This window comes from Tachysurus vachellii, chromosome 17, assembly GCF_030014155.1.
Source record: "Tachysurus vachellii isolate PV-2020 chromosome 17, HZAU_Pvac_v1, whole genome shotgun sequence".
In the NCBI taxonomy this organism is placed as follows: Eukaryota; Metazoa; Chordata; class Actinopteri; order Siluriformes; family Bagridae; genus Tachysurus; species Tachysurus vachellii.
The window spans coordinates 11,830,496-11,848,277 of NC_083476.1; the positions used below are offsets into that span (position 1 = coordinate 11,830,496).

Sequence of the window (17,782 nt, forward strand, 5' to 3'; positions counted from 1 at the left end):
CTGTTCACACTTCCCACTTCACAATAAACCAGTGTGTCTCATATTAAAAGTGGCAATGTGAAACGCCATTATGAGACAAAACATACAGGTTTTGAACAAACATATCCACTCAAATCTGAAGACAGCGTCCCTGAGACAGCTTTCCCAGGTCTGAGGAAAGTAGCCCTATACATCCTGACTACGTTTGGCTCTACATACAGTATAACTGCGAGGCAGTTTTCTCTACAATGAACATAATCAAATCTAAATATGGCTCCAGGGTCACTAATGAGCACCTCCACATGTGTATGAGAGCGGCCCTGACTCCATTCAAGCCCAGGTTTAAAATCCTGCCAAACTAGAGCTCAGTTCTCTCACTGAGATATAAAGGGGAAAGTTAAGCACTTTATTTAAACGTACACAAATTTCACATTTTATTTATTTTCTCTTATTTTGAAATGTAGCCCTACTTTTATTTATTTAATGAGAGAACGTTATACATATCTACAATCATACATATGTTCAGTTCTATGTTACGTGACAATAAATATTGTCAAAAGGTTTGAATTGTACTGAATTTATTTTATTTGACAGTCAGGTATTGATTGCTTGCAGATGTTGATACAACTACTAGGTTAGACATTATGACCTTTGCTTCAAGAAATTTTCTCTTACTGGACCTCTTTAAATTTTAGTTGAATACCTCTGCTCTAGGGACTTCCTGTAAATCTCCTAAGTGACTTACGATTAGAACAAAATTATGTTTTTAATGATTTAATGGGAATCCTGTTGATGTTGGACCTCATTTAGATCAAATGAGTCACGAACAAATTCATCATGCCTGCTAAACTGCCTGGATTTGGATTTGAAATTTAGTCTACCAAACGTGTTACCCCCTCGAATTTAGAATCAGCTGAACCTTCTTTGCTTTGACACTAGATGGCGGTGCTGTCCTGCCTGTGTAGAAACGTTGTTTCTCTTCTCTCCTCTTCACCCGAGTGTTTAGAAAGAGTGATGCTTCAATCTTGGCTTACAAATTGTTTGACAAATTGTACCCAGTGGTTAATGGGAGTTTTAGTGATGGCTGACCTTTCCTAAACACACACGCACCTGTAGAGCTGCAGCCTTGGAGCAGTTTAAGTCGTTGGGAGCCGAGCCGCTGGAGGTGGACATAAAGGAGTCTGGAGAAGGCCAGGGTGGCTATGCTAAAGAGATGTCCAAGGAGTTCATCGAGGCTGAGATGAAGCTGTTTGCCAAACAGTGTTTGGACGTCGATATCCTCATCAGTACCGCACTTATCCCGGGTAAGCGCACACACCTGCCTCATAAAGCTACAGGTCATACTGTTCTTCACACCATTAAGATCTTTGTGAGTTTTATAGTGATGTTCAACAAGTATTCGTGGCAGCCACGTACACAATAATTAAGGAAATACAGACTTTCCACTTATTAGAAGGCGGTGAGAACTTAAATCTGCTTTTAGGATTTTTTTTTTTGTGTATTTTTCAGCTTTTATTGTCCATACATTGGATTATTACATTTGGAAATATTGCTCGCTCTCGCTCTCTCTCTGAGTTTTGGCCTCCCTTTTGTTGCAGTTTTTCTTTTGTTATGAACCTGGAATGACTTAATTTATCACAACTGTTGACCAGGGTTTACCTTGTGCTCCGTTCTCTAATGTTTGTTCATATTTTCAGTTTCTTTTTGCTTTTTTCTTATTGCACCCTCACACCAGATTGCTGTTGAATCCATGAACGCAAACAGCAAATGCTTTGTATCACATGTCAACCTTCAGCAGTAGCAGTTCCACCTCATTGCCACAGATTTTTATTTTCGAATGATTTGGCAGATAACGAACCTAGACAGGTTTTTAACAGTCACTGAAAATGAATGAGCACATTTTTTTATGGTGCTCTTCTCTAACGGCTCAGTAAGCAGCTCATAACACTATATGAATATATTATCATCATGTAATTGACTCCTTTGTGTTTTCAGTGGGATTTGAGATTTCTTTTTTCTTTCAGATGACCTGGAGAAACTTTTTTTTTTTACTATAAAAAGAGCTCAAACCCTTCATTCTCTCCTGAAATGAAATCAGTCTCTTTACTTGTTGTTTAAGATACAAAGCCTATGAAAGTCAATTGGGGCATCAGGAATAAAATGATTTTTAATTTGCAAAAATTTTTTCTTTTTGTTTCTAAGCCAAATTTGTTTCATTTGCAAACGAACCCAAGAACGAACGAGTGCCACATGCCCAGACTCATCCTGACTGATCATCCTGGCTGTAATCAGTGTAAAATGGTGCACTATAAACCCCTCCTGTCTCTTTAAACCACATGGCTGTGAGGAAGATCATTCATCTGGAGCGCAAATGAATTCCCAACATCTTGAACCTGTTGTGAACTTGCCCTAATATTAAAATTAAAGACGCTTGTTTAATGTTTTTGATTAGGCTCTTTAAAGAATTGGGCGGTTTTTTGCAGCTTTCTTCCTGATCTCTCAGGCCTTGTTATGTCATGAGAAGGCTTACACTACAAACCGAACCATATACACACAGATTTTTGCATTTTTTTAATGTTTATTTATTTATTTTTTTAATACAATACAGTCTTAAGAAGAAAAAAAGAACCTTGTATATCTAACCAGAAAAAAGCAGCAGAAAAGATGCTCAATTTATAAATATTCAGTTGACATAAATGATCTGCATTTGGATTTTCACTCAACTGAAGGTTGCTTCTGCGCTTATGACCTCATTATAGCTTACCGCATTTAAACATTGCAATATAACAGCGATGTTCGTTTATGCTTTCCTCTTGTAACTTTCCTCTAACTGCTAGGCAGCCATAGTGGCCATAACAACTAACATCACAACATACATTAACAACTATGCTTTAGGTTGATGACTGGTCTGAAAAAGCTTTTTAGTCTTACAGGGACACTTCACACTTACAGCCACCCTGTGGATATAAAAATGTTTTTGTTTTATAATTGGTCCGAGTTTTATACAAGTATGTAATCCATGTTGATTTTGTGTGTGTGTGTCGCATGTTCAGGTCGTAAGGCTCCGGTGCTCATCAAAAAGGAGATGGTTGAGACCATGAAGGACGGCTCTGTGGTGGTGGATCTGGCTGCCGAGGCAGGCGGCAACATCGAGACCACGGTCCCTGGACAGCTAACAGTTCACAAAGTAAATCTGCTTAATGACAGAATAATTGATACGCCATATATTCAGGTTCATGAAGCGCTTGACTTGTGCAGCATCAGGATGATCGGTATTCAGATCGATATTTAAATGGAATTTAAGGAAATTAGTACGACTTTTGATATTTTGATTATTTTTCTAATCAAAGAAAATGTATGTAGCGCTTCGCATTGTTTGGAAAGTGTTTTGAAATTGGGATTTGTTTGTATTTTGCAGGGCGTGACCCATATTGGCTTCACGGATCTTCCAAGTCGCCTTCCAACTCAGTCTAGTACCTTGTACTCCAACAACATCACCAAGCTCATCCGTGCAATCAGCCCAGACAAGGAGAACTTCAACTTCGAGGTGAAGGACGTCTTCGACTACGGAACCATGGACCACGTCATCCGGGGTACAGTCGTTATGCAGGTACATGCAAGCTGTCGGTCATTTAGAGTGCTTTCACACGTGTAGTGTTTAGTCTGTTTGAACAGAACCCCGGTGTGTTCACGCTCTGATCTGAGAACGACTGAGCGAGGTAAATCCGGCCCGGTTCCAACCGAGCTCAAACGGCCTCATCGACCCACATCTAACCAAATAATTAATTTTACTCCGATTCTTATTTGGAATCAGATGAATAGTTGTGAAAGCGCTCATGATAGGGCAGATGTATTTGTTTGGATCGTATAAACGTTCAGTTCAGTCAAGGTAAGTAGGCTGCAGTTCCTTTTTAAACTCTCTCTGTCTTTGTCTGTCTGCAGAATGGAAAATCACTTTTCCCTGCACCGCAGCCCAACAACATCCCCGTGGCTGCACCTCCCAAAGTCAAAAGCGTGCAGGAGCTGGAGAAAGAGAAGGCTGCAGCCGTCTCGCCCTTTACAACCACGCTCACCACCGCCGGCGTCTACACTGGAGGTAAAGCACAAGAGCACATCGGCCTCTCCCTCCATCTCTCTTTCCTTCTCCTCTTTCATTTAGCCAGCTGCCAGGGTGGTCTTGGAGTTAAGAAGTTTTTTTCCCTCTAACTCTAGACTTTTCTCTGACAAAAAAAATTATCTCCCAGATTATTTCTCATTTTCTTTCTTTGCCCCCAACTACTACTTTTTTTTTTTTTTTTTTTTTTTTTTTTTTTTAAATTTAATTTCTTTCTATTTATTTATTTATTTATTTATTTATTGTTCCAGTCGCTTCTATGTGCTGCTGAGTAACTTCTATTCCTTCTTATTGGCACTCAGGATGCGATAACCCCTAAAATCCAAGCAAATGAATTCTATTGGTTGCAGACAGGCAAGCCTCGCTTGTGTGAGGAGAGCTAGTATCTGACCTCGTATAAAAGCATACACTTCCTCACTCAGACGACCCACGACAGCCGGCTGATAAAGAAATAGGCAACTTCATCTTCCTGCTCTTTCATGGTTCGTGCAATCAGCTTGCTATCAGGACAGAGCTGGGTTCAGGAATTAGAATTTGACATTTAATTAACAAGCTCCTTTGTCTTTCTCGGTCTCAGAAACAGACAGACACACACGGTCCTGCTTAACCCCTCTGTTCCCTCCTAAATGCCAGGAAACTGGGGATAATAAAAGAGGGGTAGGTATGCAAAAGCCCCACAAAGCCACCCTCTCTGAGTGCCGTAGGGAAGCTCGTTCACACGTCCTGCTTCCGCCTGCTGTGGCTCATCAGGATCCTGCCATGTGGGTGGTGCACGAGTCGGAGCTTTTTTTTTTTGGAGCATCATAATTATGGATTTAAAAAAAATTGTTAAAAATGAGATATTTGGGTTAAGTTTTATACCATTTGAGTTGCTAAGCCACAACAGCTTGAAGAGCAACCTCAAGCCGTCATGCCAATGATGGGAGGATGAGCTCGTAATGAATGAACGAGAAACTGGCAGCTTGTGTCCACCTGTGTCTAATCTGCATTAGTTTTAATTAGCCAGCTAGAGTTTAATGCCTGCAGGATTGTCTGAATATGCCTGTGTCTTTATATTCTTATTAATGATGCAGAGATGCTCTTCTCTTTAGTTTTCAATTTTAGTTTATGTTAATAATATGGAAAAAATATCTGGGTATTTGAGTCTTTTAGAATTATCGGAATGGTGTAAGAGTAATATTAATGCACTTTTTGTGTATGTGTTTGTTTTTAGGTCTTACTACACTGATGGGACTTGGACTCTGCGCACCCAATGCTGCTTTCACTCAGATCGTGACTACCTTTGGACTGGCAGGAATTGTGGGATATCATACTGTATGGGGGGTTACGCCTGCCCTGCATTCTCCTCTCATGTCTGTGACAAACGCCATCTCTGGTGAGGGTCACCAGACACACACACACACACACACACACACACACACACACACACACACACATACGCAGACACTCCTGGAAATCAAAATTAGTGTTTCAGAGCTTTTAGTCTCTTATGACCGTATAGTTTGAAATTAATGCGTAAATCTCACTTAAATATTTTAACATCATTAAATATTAATAGCACTAATGAAATGATTAATGATCAATATTAAATTCTCACTTAAATATATTAGTTTGTCAATGAATCAGTCCAGTTAAATTGCCTGTAGACTGCAAGGTATCAGGGAGTGGGACTTCTTCTACAGGGAGCGACTTGTTAGCCATGAAGCAACAATGAACCACGTTTGAGGCTGGAAGAGGCAGCAGTTTACAGGAAGACACACAAAAATGGCTTTGTTGAGAGTAAATGGTTTGTTCATTTGAAGGAGTGTGGAATATCTGCATGGTTTTCAGAGACAGGTTTTACCATCTTAAAACAAACAAAAGTAAAAAGAGGATAGAATTCTGCCTTTATACACCGTCGCCACGTCCTCAATCACCATCGGAGCAGCTGCCCGTCAGCCTCAGCTCAAATATGCGTGCAGTAACTCAGGAAGCACAGCATCTGGTCATCTAGGTTATGGCATCCATGCCGTATTTAACCAGGACCGTAAGTAAAGAAGTGATCGAATTTGTTCGGTCTAAGGATAAATATATGCTGACATTTTTAGCTGAATCATGACATTAAGCTTTAAGTGGAGCGAGCAGAAGCCAGAGTAGACGTGATTACACGGTGGAGGATGTCTCCCGCAGCCAGGACGCTTCGTTAAGCTTTTGCATTGTTTCTCTTGGCTAGCTGACGGACTCGGAAACGTTTCATTCTTTTAACGAGTCCTTGGTGGCCCACATTAAAGAGCCTGTGAGCTGTAAACTGCTGAATGAGACCACGCGGGCATCCACTGATGCAATTAGTTCTCTCGCCCCACTGCACAGCTCCTGTGAAATCGCTTATTACCTTTCCACAACACGCTCCCCCCCCCACCCCCACCCCTTTTCTGTGGCGGTGTTCTCCTTGACACGTCTTGATCTCTCTAGTTATTCTTCTCTGTATACCGGGAAAATGGCACGCTCCCAAAGCAATAGTCGTTTGAGAATGAGACGTTAGGACACCTGTGTGGAATTTCTGTCAAGGCGACATGCCGTGGGATGAATGGCAGTGTTCCATTTGATCAGAATAAGGCTTTTTGTTTTCCAGACTCTTTAATCTACCTGACACTGGTGAAATCAGGATGACCCAGTGTCTCGGGCCCTCAAAATGACCTGTTGGAACGTCTCATGAACGCGTCTGGATGAGTCTCCGAGCTGTGTGAAGCTACACGACCGTGAAGCAGCGGGGTATTCATTGGCTCCACCGTTTTTTTGGCTGCTTGTAGAGTCGCCATGTTGTCGTAACTAATGATGCCTCGTAGATGTTTGTGAAGGAAACTTCATCCAGGCGTTGAGTGCTTCATGTGAGCTTCAGTTTCAAATCTATTTTTTAATGTTCCACAAGCCTTCTCCCCCCGGCGTTTGTCCTCGAATACGTTTTCCTTTCATCAAAGGTTTTATTACAGATGTCCAGAGGCGTGTGTGTATGAATGTGGATGCGTGCCTGTGTAGGTTTACAGTTCGTCTGCAGCGTTTCCTGCAGCATGGAGGTAGCGTGCGTACGGGTTCCGTGTGCCGGCCTGCGATCAATTGTTTCTCTGGAATTACAAAGTGAGAGGAAATGCTCAACAACCATTGCACACTTCATTGACTCAAGAGACCCCCTGACCACCTAAAGGCCACTTTAGGGTTTTTGGTCAGTCAGCAGTCCCTCCAACCACAGAAGCATTCGAAAACGATTAGAGAGGTGATGCTTATCAACAGTCCAGCCCCAGGAGGCATGCCAACTCGATCACTTGGGTTGTTTAAGGTTGTTAACTTGTTTTGAACATGGTTCATTCTTAAGTCACGGACCGTAATGTTTTTAAAAAAAAAAAAAAAAAAAAAGGCAGATTCACTTTTAAAATGTATCAAATCCGATACACGTTTTATTTGACCCCTCAAGGGGTCGTAATTTTCCCTCGCTGCTGTCCTGTTTCCTTCCTCTACAATCTCTTTGATCGTGTGTGTGTGTCTCTGTGTGTGCGTAGGTCTGACTGCTGTCGGTGGGCTCTCGCTGATGGGTGGAGGATACCTCCCGAACAACACGGCAGAAACCCTGGCCGTACTCGCTGCCTTCATCTCCTCAGTCAACATCGCTGGTAAGACCAAAACACCCCACACACTGTTGATCCTGTGCTTAGAAAATGCATACTGTTTATAGAAGGGGTTTTAATTATCCAAGTTTATTTATAAAGCTCCCAATTTATTGACACCTCGCCAACCACACAGATTTTGAGCCTTGAAAATAACAGAGCAAGACTTTTAGCGGGAGGGGTTTTCATGTTGCCTGAGGAGGAAGGAAGACCCTGATTCAGGAACCTAACTGTGCCAACAACAGGAACTTCTCTTTTTAACTTTTATTATATTGAGTTTAAAACAAAACAAAACACAAGAATCAGTTGTGAAAATGAAAGGAAATATTTATTATACATTCTCCTAACATCCATCTATATATCTTTATACAAAACATTATAAAAAATACCTGATTTGTTTCCTGAACACCATCATGGATTAGGTCAGATGGTCACGTGACCTGACGAAATCAACTCTAATTTACATTACGGCTATTTGGCAAACGCTCTTATAAAGAGTGACTTACATTCATCTCAGCAGTGGCACATACCCTTCTGATCAGTCCAACACCTTAACCACTGATCTAGCACATCCCACCGAGTCGTTTAAAGCGTCACCTCTTGCTGAAATGTCTTCCTAAAAATCATCTATAAAAGGCAAAATCTTTGTGTGCCTGAACTAATGAAACTGACAGCAGATTCAGACTGCATTAAAATCTCAGAGACGCTCCGGCATTAACTGTAATAACCACATTACCCTACATCCCCATGTAAATCTAATCCTGTACGAATCACATTATCATGATAAGGTGACAGATGAATGTGTGAATTAAAGAAGTCAATACAGAAATGCATTTTAATTGCTATTTGGAAAAAATCAGCGGCGAGGTTATAATCAGACTTTGCTGCGTCCAGATTCACTTGCTGTCGGACCTAAATAGCGCCCTAGATTAGAATTAGTAGATCCCAAATCATAGCATGATGAACGAGTATCCCATCCTTCCAGGATTTCTCAGAATTTACAGCAAAATCAAGCAAATTCCTCAGTATTTAGAGAGGCTTTTTCATGGATTTGGACCAAGATATCATCACAATGCACATTCAGCCCACTTCGAATTGACGTACGCTGAACGTAAGGACGGCTGTCTCAGTCATTACATGTGTCTTCACTAGTAGAAGTTTAGAAGGATCCTATACTTAAGATTCCATCAATTCAAGTAGTTTTCAGTAAACTAAAAGCTCTAACTCTTTTTACGGTGGAGGTGTTCTGGGTTTTGGGTTGTCTGCCTGTCTGACCAAGATTCTCCTTAGCACAATTTGTCAAGAGCAATTCACTGAATGTTTGTAGGATTGATATGGACTCATCATTGTGACTGAAAAACCCAAACAGCCTGAAGGTCACAGCAAGGTCGGATGTCTGAAACAGGTTGGACGTGTTGATGCCATTGCCGTCCCTGTCAAACCTCTTGCCGTTAGGTCTTCGCGCTTGTTGCTTTAGAGACGAGCCCATCTTAGAATGTGCACGTTTATTTAAACCAAGCAGAATCCGGAATTCAGTCGTGCTTATAAAGGATGAAGAAAATCAAGCTTCGAGTACAGATCTTCTGTGGAATCTGACTGGGGTTCAGCTGTGTGTTTTAGGAAGCAGTAGGTCTGATTGGTTACTGCCGTGTGCTGGCCTGCCCCCTGAGCTCTGACCTCTGACTGACCTGAACCTGACGTTCATTAGACGAGCTGCCACTTCCACTGCCTGCAGTTGTGAGGAGGGGGTAGGGGGTGTGTGGTGGGAGGATTAGGCCCGAGCTCACACCTGATGCAGGAAATGTGAGAGGCTATGTCTGTGCTTCAAAGAGGGGCGGCCTTGTCGTAAATCACTCGCAGAATCCTTTCAAAAATCGGCGGGGAGCCAGAGCATGCCAAATACTTAATCCAATATGGATTCCCACTCTGGACCCTGCGCATTCGTCTGGTAACGACCGACATGGGACTTGATTTAAAGGAAATTTTACCGTCCATTTCCCTGTGTGCTTTGTCAGACTTAGCCATAACGGCTTATTACTCCGTCTGATGTCTGTCCTGTTTATGTTCCAGCTCACATAAAGTGTCTGAATTTTCATATTTATTTTGTCTAAATGCAGGTGTTTAATTTCAGTTTAAAGGTGGATTTTTTTTTTTTTTTCCCCCCACAGCTTTCATACTTTACACAGCGTTTCATTCCACAGTCAAAGCCACAAGCCATAAACCATCAGGGCAAGAAATGCAAACATTTTTTCGCTCCCCCTTTTTCCCCTCCGCTCCTAAATTTTTATTGTTACAAGTGCTCGCAAAGGGAAAAAACAACAATGCCCTCTCCAATTCACTTTCAGTAAAAAGGCTTGGAATTTATTGCCGTACCTGCTTCATTAATGACCGCCGTGATCACAGACTCTTGTGATGTGGGTGTATATGTTAACAAGGCTTTCATTTGAATAGCAAAAGCCTTCCTGAGTAAATTAGTTCACAGGTTTTTTTTTTTTTTTTTTGGATTTTTTTTTTTACAAAAACATACAAATCTATTTACCCTGAACTGGTGAAGCTCCCCAAATCCTTTTAATGCAAAATTCACTCAGTTCAGAATTTCTTGATCAAAGTGTGAGGGTCGCACCAATCCAGCTTCATTAATGAGATTTTTACACCAGCGCAAGGAGCTGAACAACGTGAGCGTCACCTTGCTTTACACCATACGCTGAAATCTGTCTGACTATTTGTGTGGGTCTGTCTGTGTGTCTGTGTACTTCCTCGCAGGTGGTTTCCTGGTCACTCAGCGGATGTTGGATATGTTCAAGCGGCCCACAGACCCCCCAGAGTATAACTACCTGTACCTGCTCCCGGCTGGCGTCTTCGTGGGAGGCTATGGAGCAGCTTTGCACAGCGGCTACAACATAGAGCAGGTCAGATTAGCTGCATGGCAGAACATTAAAGGTTTAAATATGGCAGGACAGCCACAATTTTAAGCCTTTGCTTTTCTCTGTGGCTAAAACTACATAGAGTGTATGTTGTATGGATTTTCAAGTGCATCTGTTTATTTTATTTATTTATCCACCCCAATATTTAGCTATTAGTCTGTCTGTCTGTGTTTCTGCCCATTTCTTTTAGATATTTTATATCTGTTAGGTTGTATTGAATGATCTTATTCATCTGTCACTTTCATTTAGTGCTTTATCCTGGTCAGTCACCATATATATGGGCACACACTGGCATGTGTGTATATCAAAAGTTTGCATACCCTGCATTATTATTCATAAGTTATTATTTAAGGATAGTGTTCACATGGTCATTAATTATCACATAGTTGTTTGACTCCTTTTTAAAACCTAATGATGACTGAAATCATCTAAACAACCCTGATCAAAAGGTTACATATCCTTGAATGTTTGGCCACATTATAAACACACAGGTTGACACACTTGAGGTTTAAATGGCTATTAAAGGGAAGTTACCAAGCCTGTAATTAGTGTCTGTGTATAAATAACCAGTGAGTTTCTCAGCTCATGAGGTGATGCACTGAATTGGCTGGATACTGCACCATGGGGAAGACAAAAGAACTGCCAATGGACCTGCGTAATACGGTAGTGGAACTTTATAAAGCAGGAGAAGAACTACTGTGAGAAGAATTGTTCGGGATGCAAAGAAAATCCCACAAATAACATAAAATGGTGGTGTTTCATGGAGCACAATAAGGTGGTACTTGAACACATTGACCTGCGAGTCGCCAGGAGAAAGCATAAACTGCGGCCATGCCATAAAATGACCCACCTTTAGTACACCAGACAGCACCTAGACAAGCCTCACAGCTTCTGGAGCAGAGTCATTTGTAGTGATGAGACCTAAATTGAACTTGAACCATAAACGCTATGTTTGGTGAGGAATCAACAAGGCCTATGTTGAAAGGTACACCATCCCCAGAGTAAATCATGGTGGTGGATCTCTTATGATTTGGGGGCTGTGTGAGCTCCAGTAACACAGGGAAGTTAGTAAAAATTGATGGCAAGATATTGATTGATGGCAGCATATTATCAAAAGCTGTGCATGGACGCTCTTGGACATTCCAACATGACAATGATCTAAAGCACAAGGCAAGTTTGGTGCTCCAATGGCTACAGAGATAAAGGTGAAGGTTCTGGAGGCCATAACAGACTCCTGACCTCAATATTATTGAGCCACTTTGGGAGATCTCAAACATGCAGTTTGTGTAAGACAACCAAAACATTTACAGGAACTGGAGACAATCTGATAAAAAGAATGGGCAGCTATGATGCTAAAGGGGGCAATATATGATATTAAGAACTAAAGGTATGCAAAATTTTGAACAGGGTTTTTTTTTGTTATGTTTTGTTTGATAATTCAACACATTTTGTTTGGAAAAAAAATACATTTGTTTTGCCTTCTCACTGTTTTCCTTAAAAATAAATAGTACGCATCTTGCATATTCTTCCAAGTTATGCAAACTTATAAGCAATATAAATAAATAAATATATAGGCGAACAAACCACTTATTTATATAGATGTTTAGAACTTTAAAACGAATCCTGCTGCTTTTCACGGCATAATATGTAAGTTAATTTGGGTTTATAAACACACCTGGTTGAGTACTTTTTTTTATAACTGTAATTTTTATAACTGCAAGAATACATGTTGACATCCATCCAGCTGTTTATAACGGAGCTGTTTTACTTTTTTGCTCAGATGATGTACCTGGGCTCTGGTTTGTGCTGTGTTGGTGCATTGGGAGGTCTGTCCACTCAATCCACAGCACGCCTGGGTAACGCCCTGGGTATGATTGGAGTGGCAGGTGGCATCGCAGCAACTCTGGGCGTTTTGAAGCCATCCCCAGAGCTCCTGGGCCAGATGAGCGCTGCCATGGCTGTGGGTGGCACTGCTGGTGAGCATAATTTTCTCTGTGTGTGTGTGTGTGTGTGAACATGGATCACACATTTCTTTGAAGTCTCCCAACACCAAATAAGTGTGTACCAGTGTGTAAACGGGTGAGTCAGCGAGCTGCTTGTAAGCTCAGGTAATGGTCATCAGGTCATGAGTCACACGCGGCATTGCGGCGGTGTCTTTGTAGCCAGTCACATCTAATCTAAATTGCTAATTATTCCTGGAAACCTGCTGGAAAGGAGTTGAAGCTGTCCTGCGCAGCGCTTGTGTGGTTCCAGATGCTAATTTAAACCTCCAGGTCTTTGCCAGCCTTACAGACACACACACACACATACACACACACACATAAACTTCTCAATATCATGGCTGTTTTTCCCAGCAGAGCTAAATAAAAAAACAATTATTTTTGTTTTTTCCCACCCTTACAGGTTTGACTATCGCAAAGAAGATCCAGATTTCAGATCTGCCTCAGTTGGTGGCTGCTTTCCACAGTCTGGTCGGTTTGGCCGCCGTGCTCACCTGCGTGGCGGAGTACATGGTGGAGTATCCGCACTTCGCCACAGACCCTGCCGCCAACCTCACCAAGATTATTGCATACCTGGGCACATACATAGGTGGTGTCACCTTCAGCGGTTCCCTAGTTGCATACGGCAAACTGCAAGGTGAATGTTCCTGTTCCTCCCCCAACACATTTCATACCATTTTACACTTTTGCGATCTGGAACGTTTGAAAATACATATTGATTATTTTTGTGGCCTCTGTTGTCAGCGAGGGATTCAGACATGCAAGTTTCAACCAGTTTCTTGTCAGAGCAGAATCGGCTTTATGTTGGTCGGCTGGGGGTGGAGCCTATTTCAGGACGGGAAATAAGTAAAAAGAAGCCTAAGATTAAGAACCTAGGCATAGACTTGATTGCAAATTTCCAGACAAACTTAGGAAATTTTGGAGACCCAAATCAATAAGTTTTAATAGACTGCAAATTGTTTCTGACTGATGCCTGTCATGCAAAATCCCTCCAGCGGTGTTGCTTGAAGGTCCTGAAGTCGTCGGCGTGACGTTTGTTGACTGCCTGCCCCAGCAGTGCCACACATGCCCTGTGTTTAAAGCTTGGCCAGGCGGAACCTCTCCAAATTCGGCACTAATTTAGCCCCTCCACCCCTCAGTCATTTTCCACTTGTCCCCCCACCTCCCCAAAAGCTGGAACACATTATCTCCAGGAGCTTTCCCACTCCTCCACTGGCGTGCTGGAACCTGGAGGTCTCTGCTGATGCAGAAGATTACAATTCCCATTTTTATGCTTGTGTGCACTTTTCAGTTCGGTCAGGGCCTTTTTTCTTTTCTCAGCGGCTATTCAAAGAGTACGCTGAATAAGATTCCAGTCCATCTGCAACACAAACCCGACAAGTCCAGAAGTAAACAAACACGATAAGGCCGATTATGGACCGTATGATCCACCGTAGCTAGATTGTTCTAATCCATTGGTTGATCAGTTAAGTACCTTAGATAGCCTCATATGGTTTGGCTAGTTTTCCAACACTGTTCAATTCAGGAACAGGGAATGTACAGAAATGTGTGTATTGGGGCATTCGGAACCCTTATGGCTTCATTTTGTTTGACTCAAACTCCTTGCCCATAGATGTAGTGGAATATCCAGAAAGCTGGTTTAGTTTAAAGCTCTTATGTTAAACTTTACTTTATCTCTAAAGCGTCATCTCGTTTCCTTGCCCTGCAGGTCTCCTGAACTCTGCCCCGCTCATGCTCCCAGGCCGTCACGCTTTGAACGCCTGCCTCATGGCTGCCAGTGTGGGAGGCATTGTGCCCTACATGCTGGACCCCAGCTACACCATGGGCCTCACCTGCCTCGGCTCGGTTTCTGCCCTTTCGGCCATCATGGTGAGATTCAGTGCTTTTGGGCTGATAACTGTTAAAGATAATTTATTGAGTTAAAGAGCCTCAGATGGCTTAAATCACTTAAACATCATAAACAATGTCGTAAAGGGTGTGGGTGGGTGGGTGTGTGTGGGTGGGTGGGTGGGGGTGTGTGTGTGTGTGTGTGTGTGTAAATCGGAGCATAATATCCACGTACATATACACGTTAGTACCGGAGGTGAAGATAGGGACAAGCAAAAAATTGTAACTGAAATTATTTTTGATTGCTGCTCATTCAAAAGAATTAAATTATTATTATTGTGTGAACAAGTATTAACATTTGCTTAACAGCTGATGTGTAATAGGCCAGGCTTTGTCTCAGATATTGTTTGGATCACAGTAATATTTACTCTTGGCCTCTGTCTAGACTTTTTGATGCTCTTTGCATGTAGTGTTACCTGAGTCTTGCTGTAAAACCATGACTGTTTCAGGGTAAAGCGTTAATAATGAGATTTCATGGGAGAGCTTCGAGAGGTTCAAGATTCTGGTTAAAGAATTTAAAGTTTGGCTCTTTACCATTTGCAAATATAATAATGTGCTGGTATATAGAATAGTCACGCATTTTTATTTGTTTTTTGACTGGTATAAAGTGGAAATGTCTGAGATTTGTTTTTGATGAAGGCTATTTTTGGAAATGAATATGATAAAGATGTCTAGGTGAGGTACACTGCAAAATGCGTGCCATGATGAATACTATGTATTTTTGTTCAGGTTCAGGTGTTTCCTGGTCTTTTGTAACATACCCTTTCACACCGTAGACCAATAATTTTTCTTTTATACCACAGCAGAATGAAACTGTAAATAAGAGTTCATCAGTACAGAGCTGCCGACTTCTTGAATCTGGTTAGAAGCTCTGAAAATAGTCTTATCACACATTACTAGAGAAACGGAAACGTATTAGAAAAACAGCATTAGTATAAACCTGTAACTACTTAACAACCTTTTACAGAAAGTAGTGATTTTAAACTTTCCATACACTGCAAAGTCTTCAGGACGGATGAGTAAAAGCCTGTGACTTTTTTCTTTTCTTTCTCAATCCACTTGTGAATCGTAACAAAAACGGGTATATAATTAATAATGCATAATAATGTGTTGGAAAGGTTATAGGGGAATAAGACATTTCAGGGCATGCTCTTAAATGGAAAATGATCAACCTCAGGTAGCTAATATTAAGCCACTCCATCACAACAACCAGTTCACTCAGTAATTTGTGTCAAGCTGAAGTCTTCTGAATTGCTTCTAGTTTTTGTCTTTGTGCTCTAGTTGTGTTTTGTGTGTGTGTGTGTAGGGGGTGACTCTAACTGCAGCCATCGGTGGAGCAGACATGCCTGTGGTCATCACCGTGCTGAATAGCTACTCAGGCTGGGCTCTGTGTGCTGAGGGCTTCCTGCTCAACAACAACCTGCTCACCATCGTTGGAGCTCTGATCGGCTCATCTGGAGCCATCCTGTCCTACATCATGTGTGTGGTAAGAGCCCAAACCCACTTAATATTTCACGCTCCCTGGATTTTAATCAACCATGAAAACCAAAAGTTCTGCCATGCATCTTGTTCACAGTAAACAAGTTTACACAAGTTCCTTAAACAGTGGGAAATGGAGCAGGTCTGTTTTAAAGGCGGGGCAATACTTCAATCTCAGAAATCTTAGTTTTATGATTTAGTCCTAAAGCCACTAGAGAAAAGATTAGATAAGAAAGGGTTAGATGAAACAGGCTAGATTCAGGACAACTCCATCATTGTTGTTTGACCAATCAGTAATTTGTAGTTTCTAGCGCCGCCCACTTGTTTGTGAGCATTCTTTCATCCGTATAGTGAATAAAATCTAGAAATAGATTACACACTTATATTTTAGAAATGTATAACTACTGTTTCTGTTTTTATAGCCACTATTACTTCAGTTCTTTTTATTTTATTTTTTTTGCCTTTTTTTTCTGGCTAGTTGCTACATTACATTATGTTTGGGGCAAATAGGTTTTCAAGAGAAAGACCTGGTAGAACTGGGGCTCTTCTTTTACCTCATTGTGACCTCATGGAGCAGGGCTTACCTCAGCCTAGTGCTTCAGGGCATAGTGACTGATACTATTCTGTTTTTCTTTTCTTTTAACCATGTGCCTAGTCATCTTTTGTGTGTGTGTCTGTCTCTGTGTCATAAGCTTCTGTCTTCTTTTAAAGTCCGATATTGATGCATGTGTGTTGGAGAGCCCAGATCCAATACTAAGTAACTCGATCAAGATGATACTGAATTTATTTATTTATTTTTAACGATTCCAAGCCTGTGTACTCGACTTGAATTATTTGTTAACGTAAGGAAATGTACGAGAATGAATCAAAGGTTTCTTGCCACGTCAACGTCTGACGTTCTCACAGTAAATCGGATCAAAACCATGTGACGTTATAGAAGCTTCTTTTAGGACACAATACTTGATGATAAAATCGAATGTTATGTGGCAGCAGCATTTTGTATTTTTTTTTCTTCTATCATACAGAGTCTGTCACAATTTATACAATACAATAACATATTTATAAAATACTCTAATTTCTTTACATTTAATACAATTTTTAAATAAACAGAAATTTAGGCTTTTAAGTTATATACACATCACGTTTGCTGACATAATACTGGTTTTAAGGATTTATTTATTTATAAATGCTTCTGCTAGGTGCTGACATGACCATGATTTTGGCTTTTGTTTGGCCATGTTTCAGACAAGGCGTAGGTTATGAGTTCGAATCCCAGGTTCACCAATCTGCCACTATTTGGCCAATTAACCCTCATTTGTCAGTTGTATAAAGATGCGGAAAAAAATGTAAGTCGGTCTGTGAAAGAGGTTTTACTTGTATGAAGAACTAACACAAATTAGTAACAAGCAGGACTATACTACTTCAACACTGTTTCTGCCTGCTGTGATTTTATTGTTGGCAACGCTGCTCCCTTTGTAGTTGGTGTCCTGTGTTATGTGCATGTGTCATGTGTATTATGTGCCGCCAAAATGATGTGTTCAGCATAAACCTGTCCGCAGGGCAGACGTGTAAGTGTCAATATCTGATATCAGTCTGGCTTAAAAAAAACTTTTAAACTTTTTTTTTTTTAAATAATTTTCCACGAAGAAATGCACTTACACCTGTAACAGGTGCTTACATGTGCTGTGCATGTGTAGCAGCTTTGACACTTGAATTACTGTAAACCTGTCACATATGCTTCATTCACCTCTGTGTTCTCTT

General features: G+C 41.2%; 1 protein-coding gene across 1 annotated transcript in view; it reads left to right on the forward strand.

Annotated features, from left to right (window-relative positions):
• nnt (nicotinamide nucleotide transhydrogenase) overlaps positions 1-17,782 on the forward strand; it is a 39,770-nt gene that overhangs the window by 11,160 nt on the left and 10,828 nt on the right. Inside the window, exons 7-17 of the mRNA XM_060890489.1 lie at positions 1,096-1,283; positions 3,033-3,166; positions 3,398-3,589; positions 3,922-4,075; positions 5,307-5,468; positions 7,627-7,737; positions 10,495-10,640; positions 12,436-12,631; positions 13,059-13,292; positions 14,364-14,524; positions 15,849-16,028. Coding sequence (XP_060746472.1) covers positions 1,096-1,283; positions 3,033-3,166; positions 3,398-3,589; positions 3,922-4,075; positions 5,307-5,468; positions 7,627-7,737; positions 10,495-10,640; positions 12,436-12,631; positions 13,059-13,292; positions 14,364-14,524; positions 15,849-16,028 — 1,858 coding nt within the window. The remainder of the gene's footprint in view (positions 1-1,095; positions 1,284-3,032; positions 3,167-3,397; positions 3,590-3,921; positions 4,076-5,306; positions 5,469-7,626; positions 7,738-10,494; positions 10,641-12,435; positions 12,632-13,058; positions 13,293-14,363; positions 14,525-15,848; positions 16,029-17,782) is intronic.